The following is a 16,369-nucleotide window of genomic DNA, read 5'->3' as shown; positions in this document are numbered from 1 at the left end:
AAAGTAAATAACGTTTGACACCTTAGTAGAGCGTGTTAAAAATATAAAAGCTTAAAAGAAAATACTATGGTAGCCACTACATAAAAAAGTTTTGCTCTTTGTTTAGATACACATGGAGTTTCATTCCTTAAAGCTCTCTAGAACTAGATAGGACTATCATAGGAGAACTGAAATGGATCAGGTCCAGAATTGAAAGCATTTGCCAATTAATAGCAAATGATTTTTATGAAATCAATTTCCGGTTTGCTGGATCACCCATGTTCTCCCATGATAAGTCTATTTTGTCTAGTTTTAAATAACTAGCTAAATAGCTAATCAGGCCATTAAGTCTGACTGGTATTAAAAAACCTCACTGTCTGTTTAATGCAGGAGTTAGAGCAGTGATAGTCAGGAGTAGCAGTCTAGATAATAAATCTCAAGCTTGCAAATTGTCTTTATCAGTTTTACAAACTTTCAATAACACTTGTTATTACCAAATAAACCTCCTCACATGATTTTTAAGCCATTGACAATTTTTAAAATAAAGGTGCATAAAGTCAAAAGGAGTACTGCATCATTCCTATCTTCCTCCAGGCAAAACCTGCTTGTAAGTGCAGAATGTGGAAATACCCGTGTTCTTGTCCTTGGAACAGAGCAATAAAGAAAGTTCAATATGTAAAGTCTAGGTGGAGTTTTATTAGTGGGCTTCAGGGGATTACCTTGAGATATGTGCACTGCTCAATCAGCAGAATGTGACTTAATCTTTGGTAATGTTAACATGAACATATAAAATGCTTAGAAATACCACTAGGATTTATGAGAAAACTGATGATACAATTAGCAAAGAATGTCATTCAATGAATAGTGATTTTTGTCTGTACATACGCAAGCAGCTTGCAAATGTCATTTTTCCAGTGCATTTTTCAATAAATATAATAAGTATAAACAAGCTGCTGGTTCATGAGAGGCGACACACATTGCTATACCTTTGATCTGTTCAATAGTTTCTTTATTATAACTCTATATTTCAGTGTTCAGTATTTGATTATACATTACTTTATTTATACAGTTTTTTGCATCAAATATGTTTTGTAAGTATTTGACTTTTTTGTGACTTTGGAAGTTTCCTGCATTATAGGTCTCCTAATTTGCCATTAGTGGGGATTAGTTCCCCACATCACAAACAAGGGAGGGTGGGAAAAAACTCTGGCTTCCCAGAGTTCCCATATTGTTTATGGGTTCCCACTGTAACCAGACATATATGCAGAGAGTCTGGGCCAAGGCAGGTATTTAAGGAAGTATGATTGTGAATACAAATGATGAAAAACAGGTAGGGCCCCAAAATGCCATTTCGGTGGCATGATGATGACATGAAACATTTATATATGTTCAGAGTATAATTGCATATATGTTCAGAGCATTATTGATGTAATAATATTAAGCCTTTTCAGAAGAACCTTAGGATAAAATAAGAATGTATCCGCCACTTTAAGAATCATTAAGGATTGCATGTTCTTTTTGATCCACCACATTAATAAAGTAACATTGAGCTGATTATACAGTCAGATCCTAATATCAGGAAGTAGGTTACAGCTGGTTATGATGTCAATCTTCTCAGACACCCCTTTCAAGTCTTCCAGGGCAAGCCGGATGTTGTGCGATGCATTGATTATACCATTTTGTGAATTGTTAAGCTGGCGGGTCAAAGTCTGGATCTCATTAGTAGTTGTATGATAGACCTGTCGTACAGTGTTATTGACATCATGATACAAACGTGCGTTACTTTCAAGAAGTTTCTGCTGTAATAAAGTGCTGTAACGGCCTGCCTGCTGTATATTTACAAGTGGCTTCTCTTCTAAAGCAACAGGAGAGCTCTCTCCCTCGTTTCTGATCACTACCAGTGGAGGAAGCTCCTTTTCCAGCCTCTTGGAATGTATGTCAGTTCTGTCCTTAACACTGTCCTCCTCCTCATCATCTGTCTCTGAAGCCTCCCCTTGGATTTTTACACCGCAAGCAGAAGACAAGGTACTGGCTGGAACCGACGTCACATACATCTCCTCTTCATCATCAGTTTCAGAAGCTTCTCCTTTAACAACGGTTTGGAAATCCCGAAAAGACATCTTTCTGTACCAAATAGAGCAGAGTAAAAGAAAAGTAAATAAAAATTATTTTTGGAAATTACTTAGACACATTACTATTATTACACATTACTCATACTATAGTTGATTTTTATTCTCAGACAGCGGTTAGTTTATACAATTGTTTCTCAACTAAGCTTTCTCCAAAGGTTGCTGGGGGTTCCTTGAGCAATCAGCAATTTGTGACTCTCAGTTACCATTGACACCAATGATATTTTTGGCAAGGGTGACATTCTTTCCACTGATCACCACACTAATGTACTGAAAACTTTGGATATAATTTTTACCATTTTATGTGAAGTAAAAAGGTTGAAATTAGGTAGGCTTTATGGGTTCTCCTATGTTAAAAAGGTTGAGAAACGCTATATCTTTAGTGACCGGTATTAAAAGTTAACCTAAAGTCAAATTCTAATTTTAAGTACCACATGTGCTGCTGTTATAAGGAAACAAGCACTCTAACACCCTGGTTTCTTTTCTCCTGGTGGTGGTTCTGTTGGAGTCTGACCAGCTGCTGACCTTGAATCACTTACTCCAATCTGGAGCCAAGGGACTCTGTGCTGCCATTGCTCTGATGTCAGCTCCCAACCACAGCATTAAGAATCAGATAAATGAAAGTGACAGCTGCCAGAGAAGTAAGGGATAAGGTAAGCAAAAGTTCTCTGACTCCAAGACAGGAAGTGAAGCATAATTTCCCCAATGGGACACAAAGAAATTAAGCTGACAAACTATTAATAACTACTAAGTAACATTGGAGTAATTCTTGTTTTCTCCCTATTCTATACAAAATAAATGGCAACACAAACGCACACAAAATATTTATGCAGAATTCACACTTTGCTCTTCAGCAACACTTAAAACGACTGCTTCATTTTTAACAGCACCCCAATGCACCAGCACAAAAAGAAGGGGGGTCATGCTAGATTTTGCCCAGCATGCGATGCTTCTGCAGTAACCTAAACACAATGCATAGATGTAAGTGGGGCCTTAAAGTGGAGATAATCCGCATGACGCCCCTGTCTGTGTTCCATTGCAGGGCGCCACCATCTTCCTTCTTTGCTTCCTCCCAGAGACGATCTCTGTGCATCTTGATTGGCCGTGCCGAGATGATGTAATTCCAGTGCAGGCCTGCTGGACTTCATTTACCCCAACACATGCATAGAAAGCCAGGACTGCTGGTTTTACATGGCAACTAAAGCTTATACTGTGCATGTGCAGCTCAGCTTTGTCACCAGAAACTCAGAGAGATCAGGCAGGTAAGGCGGGTTATTGCAGAAAGGACATCGCCTGCCAATTTCTGCAATGATCGAGCTGTCTTTTGGCCTTGTAAATACACCAGTGGAACAATTTAGAGTTTAAGGAGTGCCAATAAATTACCCTCTGTTAAGTAAGATTTTGAAAGCTGCCCTATGTCCTCTGCACACTTCAGCGTGGACTACAGAATGATAAACCTTTACATTTTAGTGATCTGAGAGTGGGAGAGTGGAGTACAGGTAGTCCCCAAGTTAAGGACATCTGACATACAGACGACTCCTAGATACAAACATGGCTTCCCTTCTTGCTCGTGTGCAGGACAGAGGCTTGATGGGGGAGAGGGGGCAGTATGCATACCTTACAGAACAAATCTTTTGCTAAACACAGCTGAGAATGAGAACTCTTTAATGACCAAGACAAACTCTGCAGTTGTTTCTTTTTGCATATCAAATAAAGTTTTTTTTTTTGCTTTGTTTGTGATTAACTCACAGTGAGGATTTTTTAACTATTATTAGGATATTAGTAACTGACACCACACTGCCTAATAGTTTGTTAAAACAAACTGTCCTAATTACATTTATTAAAATTATGTACCTGTTCTGACTTACATACAAATTCAACTTAAGAAGAAACCTACAGTCCCTATCTCGTATGTAACCTGGGGACTACCTGTATTTAAAGCAGAACTAAACTAAATACAAAAAAAGTCACTTACCTTTAATCCGGCAGGTCCCTCGATGGTGCTGGTACTTCCCACGATCTGGTCCCACGTTGTCCTGGAATTCCTCTTCGTCCCGGCGCATAGGGACCCCATCTTCGCCATCTACAGGTGACGTAGCTGCTATGAAGGGGATAAAAAAAAAAGAGGCGATCTTACGCGCATGAGTGAGATCGGCATTTCTTTCCCCTGAAAGGAAACGCCCCTTTTGTGCATGTGCGATATCAAGGCCTGCGCAGGAGGCGCAGCCAGAGCCTCCCAGGGATCACTGCAGCGATCTAGACTTAAAGAGCGGTGCTGCCCCCTTTTGTTTAAAAAAAAAAAACAACAACATTTTTACCTTGCATATAAGGGATGTCTTCCCTTCTATGTAAAGTAAAAATGTTGAGTTTAGGTACGCTTTAAGCAAAGGGCGCTGGGCAGGGTTGATACTAAAATTGGGCCTAGGAGCAGAGTTCATTTCTGTGCGTTCTATGTATAATATAGCCAGGACACTATCTACATGGAGTATTATTTAAGTGCCATTTAACTTGTATATTCTATTTTGGATATATAATAGAATGTAATTATTTAAACCACTGTAATCATTCATAGACGTGGCAGCACGGTGGCACTTTGGCCTTTGCAGTGCTAGGTCTCAGGTTCATATGTCGGCAAGGACACTATCTGCATGGAGTTTGCAGGTTCTCCCCGTGTCTGTGTGGGTTTCCTCCGGGTACTCTGGTTTCCTCCCACATTCCAAAACCACGCAATTAGGTTATTTGGCTTCCCCCTGAATTGACCTTAGACTGTAATAATGATATGACTATGGTAGGGACATTAGATTGTGAGCTCCTTTGAGTGACAGTGCTGCGTAATATGATGGCGCTATATAAATACTGTGTAATAATAATAATAAGATGTACAATGCAATACAGAAGCACTGGGCTGAACATTCCCTTCTTTATACACAATAAAGTATAAAGCAACCAAGAAAAATAAATAATAGGCTCACACACAGGTAGCCCCTCCCCTCACTTACCTGTACAGGTGAATGAGCTGCCTTCGGCACCCAAACTTCCTACAGGCTGTCCTTTCTCTGGATGTGTCAGATGACCGGAAGTGGGGCAACTTTACACTGAAAATACGGACTATACCATTCTCCTTTATAAATCTGCCAAGAACTCTGCGACGAGACAACAAACATCACAATTACAATCAATATCCATTCGTTACTGCGATGCATCAGCAACAAAATGAAAAATAAATCAGTAATAAAACCTGACCGGAAATGGGGCATCACAGGAACGGTGAGATTGTCGGAAGTGGGGCAAGACGTCAAAGCGCCGGAAGTGGGGATTTCAATAACCAGGAAGTAGTGAAAATTGTGAAGTTTACATTGTATGTCTGTTATTATTAATATTCATTATTATATTTCTGTATCCTGGGATGTTTATATATAAAAGCGAGCTGTTTCTGTTTTTATAGAATATAAAGTTGATATAAGAGGAAGGTTGTAGTGCAGCTGTGCCATATGTTATTGTGAAGAAGGATTGCACTGCGATGAATATGAGGGAACAGGATAAGGTGACCAGATACTGAGCACCCAGCACAGATACAAAGACTTCATAAGAGTGCAGATATGGCTGATGAGACTCTGTTTGCACTGTTACATATGGAGATGGTGTCTCATGCACATAAAAGTGCAGGACAGGATGAAGAGGTAAGATCAAATAATAATGATTGTATTTGCTTTGTGTCCCCTCTGGGATATTATGCTTCTCCTCCTGTCTTGGAGTCACAAGAGAAAGCCCTTGCTTTGATCCTTATCCCTTACTTTTCTGGCAGCTGTCACTTTCATCTTTCTGATTCCTAATGCTGTGGTTGGGAGCTCCCTATCCTCACTTACAATACAGGACAGCGGGTTCTGCATTGTAGGAAATTACATCAGAACAATGGCAGCACAGGGTCCCTTGGCTCCAGATTGAAGTAAGAGGCTACAGATCAGACTTCAACGAAACCACCACCTGGAGAAAAGAAACTGTGGTGTTAGGGTGCTTGTTTCTTCATAACAGCAGCAGGGGGGACATGGGTGTACTTATAATGTATCATCAAGAGGCTTTCCTTTAATGCATTGGTCGCTAACCTTTTCGGACCCATGTAGCACTAAATTTAATAGCTCCCAACCGCGCATGCGCAGGGAGCCGTGTGGCGCACAAAGGGGAAGAAACTTCCCACATAGTGATGTCATGATGCCAGAACCAGCCCACTCTCTCATCACAGGTCTGTGGACCACTGGTTGGCGACGGCCGGTGAGATGAGCATTTTTTTACATTTGGAGAAATACGTCTCCAACAACACGAAACTTGCTGGGCATGGTTTGTGGTTAAAATAAAGGAAGGGGTTTTTTTTTTTTTTTTTTGGTGAAAGTTCTGCTTTAACTGAGACTACTGCTACTATACATGTGTCTTTTTCCGTTTATATTTATGTTTTATTTAGGGGAATCACCATTTGTTATATATATATATATATATATGTATGCATGTGTGTATATATATATATATATATATGATATATTCAATGGTTGAACATCAGGAAGTACTGAACTGTGGAAGGGGAGGGTAGTTTTAGGTTAAGTCAGTGTAGGGGGGCATTAACAACATTGGTCTAGAGCAGCGGTCCCCAACCTGTGGTCTGAGAGAACTTTGGTGGTGCATGGCTCTGGCCGATGCACACCCCAGCAGGGCTAGGAGAAAGACCCCGCTTTGGGGGCACACTGGCTCAGTGCCGCGGAACATGTCCCCCGTACGAATCATAGGCTCAGTTGTGTCTCTGGACACAACCCACCCACTCTCTGGGAGAGTGGGTGGATTATGGCATAATGGCATCACTCTGGGGGAAGTTTCTTCCCCTTTGAGTGACAAACGATCTGTACATTTAGTTGTCCACGATGTCTAAAAGGTTGGGGACCACTGATCTACAGCATTGCATTTAATCATTTGAATGAGTCGGCTATGCATTAAAATGCACTTCAGACTGTGTGCCAGAATTTTTAAAGCAGTTCACAGAAATGCATGTTAGTGTGTTACTATGCAGCAATGCAGCACAGCAATGATCATAAAATCTGTTGGTGCAGTGCAACAGTGTGAATGGTTCCATTGGTTCCTTTTGATCTCTGTGTGCCTAGTTTGGAGATTTTCCCTCAGAAAACAACAAGAGGTGAGGGAGAAACCCCCTTTTCCTTTCTGTAAGGTGGGTATCAAATATAAGATATAGTCCTATATTTTAATAGTCTTTTCATAGTGTTCTCAAACATGTTTTCTTTTTCCGACACTTAGTCATATAGTCGAACATAAATTCTTCCTAGAATGTGCGTCACATAAGTGTTCAAAAAGTGACTGGTGCGATCAAGGCACTTATTTTTTTTTTTCTGTTGGATTGGTGCAGAATTAAAGTCCATTGTTAAATGAATTATTAAACTAACCATGTTGTGTTATTTACAGGATCCAAGCAAACACATAAAGATTTTAGAAGGCATGGGTTTCCGTGTGGGACAAGGACTTATTGAAAGGCAAGTGTAAAATCTTATCTCCCCCTCTTTGGGCTGACATTTACTCTGAAAAAAGGCAGGAGGAGGTCATGGAAGGGAAACTGTAATGTTTTCATATTTGTTTTGTTTATTGTTTGAAGTTTTATGCTGATGCTCAGAACTAAAATAACTAAAAGTGATCCCGTCAGCACAGGGACACCTGTATGTAAAATATAATTACAAAACGAAGATTGTGTTAGACTAAAAAGTGCTTATTTTTTTAGCACCTTTTTTTCACCTTTCTTGAAAAGTCAGGACTTCTGGGCAAAATCTTTTCCTCCTGCATTGGACTTTATTTATTAAAGCTTTCCATGGCTGGAGAGGATACACTTTCATCAGTGAAGCTGGGCAATTCAGCAAACCTGGAATAGATTTCTTGAAAGTCATTTGCTAGCCAATGTTTTGAAGAATCCTGGACCAGATCCATTCCAGGTTTGCTGGATCACCCAGCTTCACTGATGAAAGTGTATTCTCTTCAGCCTTTAATAAATCAGGCCTGTTATTCCTCAGGTTCCACCTTCTGGCTTGTGTAATGTATAATGACATACAAGCCAGTAGGACAAACCACTGTAAGGCAGTGAGAAAGCAGTATATTTATACACCCTAAGATATTTGTTTGGAGTGGAATTTGTTAAAGGATAATGCACTAAAAACAAAGTAAGAGAATCAGATAATCCAACTATTGGAGTACTGAATGAGAGCTGTTAGCTTTAAGTGGAGGTTTTCCACTTTGACTCCTCATTGTATGTACATCTGGCTGTTAAAGATATTGGCATCCTGTAGGGACTTGGAATTCCTACAAATATTAAATTCCTAAAAATAACATGTATGTCTGTTTGTTTTTCATTGTTTATTTTTGTTATCCCTATCCTAGATTAACAAAGGACAGCCCTTCATTCAAAGATGACCTTGATGTTGTAAAGTTCATTTGTAAGGATTTCTGGACAATCGTTTTCAAGAAGCAGATTGATAATCTGAGAACAAATCATCAGGTATGAGATAATTGGACACTCTTTCTTCTGAAAATTAGGGATTCTTGCATGACCACTATTTCAGCCTCACCTAAAATTTTGGATGTATAAAAGATAAGGTGGATGTAAGTAATCCCAATGCTTTGTGTTAGTATTTAAAGTCTTCTTTTTCAATACGTGTCCACAGAAAACACTTAAAGGTCTGATGACAGGTGATCTGTATTCTTTTTGGTGGTAGTAGTCATGCAGCAGGGAGGTTGGAAATTTTGGGAGTTCCAGTGGAACCATTATGTTCAACCCTTAAAGCGTACCTAAACTCAGAATTTTCACTTTACATGAAAGGGTAGACATCCCTTTTATGTAAGGTAAAAATTCTATTTGTTTTTTTTTTGTTTTGTTTTTTAGCAAGAGCAGGATCTATCGGGTCTTCCTGTTTTTTTTTGTAATACTTTCACATATGCCAAATGGCCAGATTGCAGATATGATTAAGATGTGAACATATCATTATACAATTTTGTTAAAGTTATCATAACCTGTTCGGCTAGAATTTTAAAGAATTTGTCCAGCAAGCTATCTGGCCCTGGTACTTTGGCGTTGGCAGAGCCTTTGATGGCTGATTAAACCTCCTCCAAGGTTATGAGTTAAGATAGCTAAGGTCTTCTTCTGTTAATTGAGGTAGAATTAGTTGATCCAGGAAGTTCTCTCCTCTTGAAAATTCACCTCTTCAAAATTCAAAATTCACAGCGATTCATAGTATTATATTATATAGATTCAATCGTGGATGCAATGTCCCACGGTAATTTTTGCACAGTTGTGAGTGTTCCTGACAGCTGTAATAGGTGGGGGCATCCGAAAACCTTTGGCTAGATTAGCTGATATGAATCTCGATCCTTAGGGGAGCAGGATCCTTTGTAGACTATATATGCTTGTCGGGCCTGAGCATTGGCTTCCATGTACTTGTTTAAGGTTTTTTTCTTCAAAGAGGTAACATGCGCCATTATCCTACCTCTCAACACTTCTTTGGCTGTGTCCTTGTATAATTGAGGTTCCGATTGGTGATTCACATTGTGGTATTCGAAGTCCTGCCACCAGTATTTAAGATTATTTTGAAAAGCTTCATCATTAGCCAAAACTGAAGGGAATCGCCAAGCAATGTCCGACTGATGTAGATATCCATCTAATATTAACATGAAACTGGAGCATGATCTGAGCTCAGATTGAATGTATAGCTGGCACATCTAATTTCAGAAGTAGATTTTTGGTAATCAATACAGAGTCTATACGTGACATTGTGGAGTGTGCGGCCGAGATATGTGTGAACTCCCTCTCCAGGGGTGCAGATGTCTCCATGAGTCAATCATGCTAGTAGCTGAGCGAAAGGCTTGAAAGACATTATCATTAGAAACTGTAGTACCTTGTCTGAGTGGAGGTGGGAGTCTATCTTCTGTGATATTAGGCACTGCATTAAAATCACCCGCCAACACCATCGGGAGTTTGAGGAAGACTTTGAATAGTTGCTGCTAACTTATTGTAGAAGACGTTACTGTCCTGGTTGGGACCATATGCTGCCAGAATAGTAAGGGTTTTTTTTATAAATTGAGCAGTAATGGAAGTCCATCTTTCCTCTGAGGTATCACAGGATTTAGTAAGAGTGGTATATTGCATTTTTCTGTGAATTAATATCTATACGCCTCCACGCCTGCCTGGGGCAGAAGCCCTATAGACTTTTTCCACCCAGCCTCTTTGCAGAAAATGATGAGATGAAGAAGCAGGATGCGTCTCCTGTAACACGGCAATGTCCGCCTGGAGTTTCTTGAGAGTCTCAATATCATAGATCATTAGTGTGGTGAGCGTAAACCTTTGACGTTCCGCGTTATAATTTTCATTCGGGGTGGAAAATACGTAGAATAAGAGATAGATAGGCATTAACAATACGTTATGTCCCAGCCGAGCAGCCCCAGCGTGTGATGAGAGCCGACCTTGTGGCTTGTGCCTAAGGAGATGTGGGTGTACTTCATGTGGGTTTACAACTTGTAATACTTGCTTGTGACTTCCTTTTTTCCCAATGCGGGAGATGAACAAGAAAAAGGCACGTAGCAAAACATAGAAACATTTTTCCATCTTGTAGGTAGACATCACAAAAAAAAAATAAAATGAAAAGAGAGGTCAAAAACGGTCCACCGGTTCCCTCTTGTGAATAGTACAGGTATATTTCCTAATAACTCAGATGTCATCTTGAACAAAGGGCTTTAGTATTGTAAAAACAGAACATCTGTATACAGGCATTATATTTGAAGGCAGTTAACCCTTCCTTCATGGGTGCAGGAAAAAGACAGGAGAAGAAGGGCCAGATCTAGATCAGGGGGATTTTCCTATTTCAGCATTTAAGCGGTCAGTACCCTCCAAAGAATTGACAAAAGGGGTGGCTTCCTGCGCATCTTTGAAAGTGTGGGTTTCTCTATCTGCTGCAAATATCTTAAGTATAGCTGGATACATTAAAGCGAACCTAATTTCTTTGGATATCAGCTGTTTACACACCGGCGTGAACGCACGGCGTTGTTTGGTGGTTTCCGCAGAATTTTCAGAGAAAAGTAGCACTTTATTATCATCTACACAAAATTAAGTGTGAGATCTGTATGCTTTTTTAGCTGGACTTTATCGTGGAAGTTGAGATACTGTGCGATTATTGGTCTCGGGTATGGCTTGTTGCGCTGTGAGCCCTCTCTACTTGCATGGGTATTGTCAGTCCGAGTGCTTTTGGTATTGTATGTGAGCACAGCTTTTGCAGGTCAGATGCTTTAAAGGATTCAGGTATACATATAATTCTCACATTGCTCCTAGACCTGTTTTCCATATCAATAACTTTATCACTGAGTATATTATATTGTTCTCCCATTCTCTGCTGCTGTGTGGGTGCTGTCAACAGGTCATCTTCCAGATCACTAATCCGTTGCTGCAGCTCATGTATATCTTCCCCATGCTTAGTGATGGTATCGGTGATGGGCTGTAGATGCTGTGCCAGCCTGTCCTTTATATGCTGTTCTAAGCCCGGTTGCAGGTGTTGAGAAACTTCTAGGGCTAATTGCTTGTAATCTATGGTAAAGCAGCCCTGTGTATGACTGCTTATCGTACTTGGGCGCCTGTGATGCTGACATGAAACAATCCATATATTCTCTGTGACGAGGAGAGCCTTGCCAGCTCGCCGCGGGACCGTAGAATGAAGTCTGCCTGATACGCCAATGTACAGGAGCCAGAACCCCTGCCCAGCACTGTCTTCTACATTGGGTGCCAGAACGGGAAGTAGCAGGCATCATTTTATCACACCTCTGTGTTGTGGCATGCTACAGTTTACATAAAAAAAAATTGTAATGTGCATAGACAACACGCAAAACTCAAACGCACACTGTGCCACCCTTACACATTTGTTACTGGAATAGTTGTCCCCCCTGGATGATTTCCCTGTAATACTAATTCTGGTGACAACCAGATTTCATAAAATTTTCTGTCTTAGTGATAATGGTAATCAGGACAACGAGGGTGAATGTACCTGGAGGGGCCATGACAGCAATCCAGCTACTAACATTTGACAGGGGTTGTTACACTTCTTTTATTTATAACTAAACCATGTGAGTCTTTGCCATCATAACTAACTCCTCTCTTTTTTTTTTTTGTTTCTGTAGGGTACTTATGTTTTACAAGACAACAAGTTTCTGCTTTTGACCCAGCTCTCCTGCACTAAGCAATATCTAGAGGAAGCACCAAAGGTAAAGCATTATTAATATTTTGTTGTAATTAGTATATATACAGTAATAAAATAATATTAATAAAAAAAAAACTTTGTTATGCCCCTCTTTGTCTTTTAGTTCCTGGCTTATACATGTGGACTTATAAAAGGAGGTCTCTCCAATATAGGAATCAGCTGTTCAGTATCGGCAGAAGTTCCAATAATGCCTACCTGTAAGTTCTTATGAATTTTTACAATGAGTACACATGGTCTCAATTGATGTTGTTGTGGATACTCTGTCCCTGATTTATTAAAGCTCGCCAAGACTGGAGAAGGTGGACTAGGAAAACCTGGATATTCCGGCAAACCTGAAATGGATTTTTAAAAATCAATTTGCTATTAGTTGGCAAATGATTTCAACCCTGTCTCAGATCCATTCCAGGTTTGCTGGATCACCCAGGTTTTATTTTTGGAGAGCTCTTTTTTTAAAAGACCCTTTGTGTTAGTACATCACTTCTGCAGTGAATAGAGAATTCCCGAGGATGAAGGGGTATTTATAGGGATAAGATAATTTAAGGAGCTTGTATAGAAGAAGTAAATATTTCTATACAATTTTCTATTATACAACAAAACTTCACCACATTTAATGTGTATGGGTGGATATCATTTACCATTGATCCTACAACTACAAGCTTTCTGCTCAGTATTCCATGCTATGTTGTGAATAGGCCGTGTGAGGGGATTGACGTTCTCCTAAGGTCTTTTCACAATATACACATAACTGAATTATTATGTGGATAAGCAATTTTTTTTTCATGTAGAAATGCTAATAAATTGTTTTCTCTTTTAGGTAAATTCCAGATCATCATCAACCGGACCTAGTGAACTACCTGCAGATTTGGTCTGTTTTCTTTTACATGAAGAGTAAAACATAGACAAACATCCAAGAATCTTAACCAGCAAATTTACATATGCAATGGGATTTGAATACACCAAAAATCCAGCTACATAGACATAGCCTTTTTTTTTACACTGATTACTAATTATATTTATGAGATAAATCCCAGCAATGCACTTTTTGTATCATGTAATGGGGTCAAATTTAGGATTCTGCCATTACCTTCCAACCTTTCACGGAGTAAACTTGGTTCATATTAACCCTTCTTCTAGTCCAAGCCACTTCAAATCTTTATATAGTCATTTGAAATGTAATATGTCATACCTTTTCTCAAAAAAAAAAAAGGAAAAAAAAACTGTAAGCTCAGCTAACCTTGCAAGTCTCTTTTTATTGAAAGTGTCTCCAGGTGACTAGTAACAGGTGCCCAGGTTTTTCTAAAAACAAAAACTTCTGTTTTATAATTGGCTTATCTTCTTTCATCTTCTAACCTTCCTGAATATTTTATGTGCACCAACACCTTGCACTGGGGAAGAACTAGAGCAGTTGAGACAAATATTGTCCTCAACTTCCATGGTATTTGATATTTACATACTGCTGTGCATTGGGTTTATGGGACATTAGAGCACTTTGAAGATAACAGTGATCAGAGAATCATGAGCCACTTTGCAGGTGAGCCCAAGATTGTATCTGCAGTACCATTCAAGAAAAGAGACATTTATTTTTACTTCATTGGTGGCACATGTTTCCATACTCCACTATTTCATTGGTTTAGCCTTTATCAGTGACTTTGACAGACCACCCTAAGAGTGTTAAATGCCTGTGTTCTCCACCGTGTTCTGTGGCTCCTTTCTGCTACCCTTATTTTGCTGCGGATTCCTGCAGTATAGTGGAAGTTGCAAAAAATAGCCACAGGACTTTGCAAAAAGAAAACTGGCATTTGACATGCCCAGAAATGTTGAATATTGTAGATACTGATCAAGACTGTAGTGCCGAAACACAGGGGTGAAAGGAGACATGGGCCACCAAAGAGCTGAGCATCATTTCTCTTTATTTTGCGGGTAAGATATTTACGCTTTAAAAAACACAATATTGCATTTACCCAAGAATTGAGTTTCTTGTGAACCTTTTTCTTTGACCCTTACTCCTACTGTATATTGCATTGAAAGGCTGTGAGCTGACAGTTTTAGGTTTATATTTACTGGAGTGTAAGCTGGTTTGTTTCATGATGGTACGCTGTCTGATCTTAACTACAAATTGGTCTGTAGCCATACTAATTGCACTATGTTTTTTTAAGCCACAGAAAATGGTACTCTTTTGTCAAGATAAAGAAGTATGCTATAGTTACAGTTATTTTGTTACTTAACCACGATTTGTGGAATAAATCATTTTAAATGATAGTTTTTAGTGAAGCCACCTATTTTTCCTATATTGTCACTGCTTGTACAATGCACATGAAAGCAACATTCATTTAATTTGAAAGGGGATGGCAGATTCTATCTATGGTAGTGTTTTGTTTCATAACGGTATGTATTCTGATCCAAGGTCCAAATCAGTATGTAGCCATGAGTGTTGTACAATATCACACCTATTTTTCAGCTGGATTAATCAATACTTTGCTACAGAAATCAGGACACTTGGGTGTCTATGTGGTAGTTATTTTGTTACTCAGTTATCTGAAAACGTATGTTTGTGTAAAGCCTTCTGTGTGGTCCTTCAGTCACTGCCAAGGTATATAATGCATTTAAAGGCAACATGCTTATCATTCATAAGAAATCATATTAGGTGCAATGTAAAATGTTCTGAACTTACTGCGGCCACTTTCCCTGTTTACTTGTAACTAAACAAAATGATTCCTGAACTCCATGCACATAATAAAATCATTACAAATATATTTAAAAGTAACTAGTTTAAGTAGCAGAATGTGACTTAGTATCAGCTTTTTGTAATCTTATTTAAAGCGGCTCTTAGACTAGGAGAGGAAAGGCCTGTGCTAACTAGGAGCATGCTGACTGGAAGAAAAAGCATTAACAGTAAAGGAGCAGCAGCCTATAAAATTGGACTTGAACATAAAAAGTAATGATTTGCTATGCATTAAGGAACAATTAGCTACATTAATTGTGCCTAAGCAGTTCTCTGAAAATATTACCATTAGACTTTTAACAAATTTGGCATCAGGTAGATCAATATTGCAGAAAAGAGCAGGCAATGTCCCTTCTGCAAAAAGTATTCTTACCTGTCCCATTGGTTTGCTAGGGGTACCCAACACATCCCAACTTCCCCTGTGGATTCTTCTTTAAATTCCTTTTAAAATGTAGCAGCTTTTTCCTATTATGTGAGTGTCTAGGCACTCCTGTACCTACAGGGTTTAAAGCTGTGTATCCACATTGTGAGATATAGGGCACTGCTGGATTTAGTTCAAGAGTTGAAGTAAGATTTGATGATAAAATGAGGGACCCTGCCCTTTTCAAGAAGGCTGTTTCCATATGTAGACACGGTGCAGAACAATGCTTAGCAAGTCACCAATAGGGAAAACATTAGCTGTAGAAGGACAACGGGTTATGCTGGTGACTAGTTCTGTGTTCAACTCAGGACGGGTGGGAAGTAATTGTAGGCGGGTGGCAGTCCCTGTATTGTGAGCCAACTCTTCAGTAACCACCCAAAAACAGCTGGGTGGTTACTGCAAAATGCCAGGTGGTGCACCTGGCCAAAAGAGACTGGGACAACACCGTAGTTCTTTGCCTTCCTTTTTCAAGAAACAGCTCCCACAGTTCAGTTTCTCTTGGAGTCATGTTGCTGCACCTTACTTATACAGTCTTAGGGCAGAGAGGTGACCTGCCTGTTACATTATAGTTGAGAAAATCCGGTTACCAACCTGGCTGTGCTCTTTAGCAGGGTTGGGTAAATCTCAGGTGTGAATGATTACAAATACTTGAAAATACAAAATGTTTTCCTGAAGCTTTGAAGAATACTTTAGGGAATATTGTTAGATAGCTTTGAGCACTGCATAACTTTACTTTAATACTGTAATTAAGCTGTGATTTAAGTTTGGTTAGTTTTGCACTGGTTTATTTGTCTTTCTGAATTCTTGTTTTTGTTAATAAATTTGAATTCGATAAATGATA

The 16,369-nt window shown here is 39.3% G+C and overlaps 2 protein-coding genes across 3 annotated transcripts; one reads left to right on the top strand and one right to left on the bottom strand.

The window, feature by feature from the left end:
* Nucleotides 1–966: 966 nt before the first annotated feature.
* BLOC1S3 (biogenesis of lysosomal organelles complex 1 subunit 3) lies at nt 967–5,260 on the bottom strand. 2 transcript variants are annotated; one of them, XM_072429375.1, is made up of 3 exons: nt 5,108–5,239; nt 4,084–4,209; nt 967–2,103 (listed from the first exon to the last, which is right to left on the bottom strand). In XM_072429375.1, the coding sequence occupies exon 3, from the start codon at nt 2,097–2,099 to the stop codon at nt 1,542–1,544; it is 558 nt and encodes a 185-aa protein (XP_072285476.1). In that variant the 5' UTR covers nt 2,100–2,103; nt 4,084–4,209; nt 5,108–5,239; the 3' UTR covers nt 967–1,541. The 2 variants fall into 2 exon arrangements, with proteins under 2 accessions (XP_072285476.1, XP_072285475.1); XM_072429374.1 differs by lacking the exon at nt 4,084–4,209 and having other exon boundaries at nt 5,108–5,260.
* A 93-nt stretch (nt 5,261–5,353) lies between these two features.
* LOC140342975 (trafficking protein particle complex subunit 6B-like) lies at nt 5,354–16,369 on the top strand. Its single transcript, XM_072429377.1, has 7 exons — nt 5,354–5,466; nt 5,554–5,788; nt 7,569–7,636; nt 8,529–8,646; nt 12,306–12,389; nt 12,489–12,582; nt 13,200–16,369. The coding sequence occupies exons 2-7, from the start codon at nt 5,708–5,710 to the stop codon at nt 13,229–13,231; spliced, it is 477 nt and encodes a 158-aa protein (XP_072285478.1). The 5' UTR covers nt 5,354–5,466; nt 5,554–5,707; the 3' UTR covers nt 13,232–16,369.

This window comes from Pyxicephalus adspersus, chromosome Z (assembly GCF_032062135.1).
Source record: "Pyxicephalus adspersus chromosome Z, UCB_Pads_2.0, whole genome shotgun sequence".
Taxonomy (NCBI): domain Eukaryota; kingdom Metazoa; phylum Chordata; class Amphibia; order Anura; family Pyxicephalidae; genus Pyxicephalus; species Pyxicephalus adspersus.
The sequence above is the reverse complement of the archived record's forward strand: the minus strand, read 5'-3'. Positions and strand labels throughout refer to the sequence as shown.

Coding starts and splice junctions, on each gene's coding strand:
- LOC140342975 (XM_072429377.1), top strand. CDS start 5,708: ATGGCTGATGAGACTCTGTTTGCACTGTTACATATGGAGATGGTGTCT. Junction 8,647..12,305: donor ATCTGAGAACAAATCATCAG/GTATGAGATAAT, acceptor TTGTTTCTGTAG/GGTACTTATGTTTTACAAGA. Junction 12,390..12,488: donor ATCTAGAGGAAGCACCAAAG/GTAAAGCATTAT, acceptor TTTGTCTTTTAG/TTCCTGGCTTATACATGTGG.
- BLOC1S3 (XM_072429374.1), bottom strand. CDS start 2,099: ATGTCTTTTCGGGATTTCCAAACCGTTGTTAAAGGAGAAGCTTCTGAA.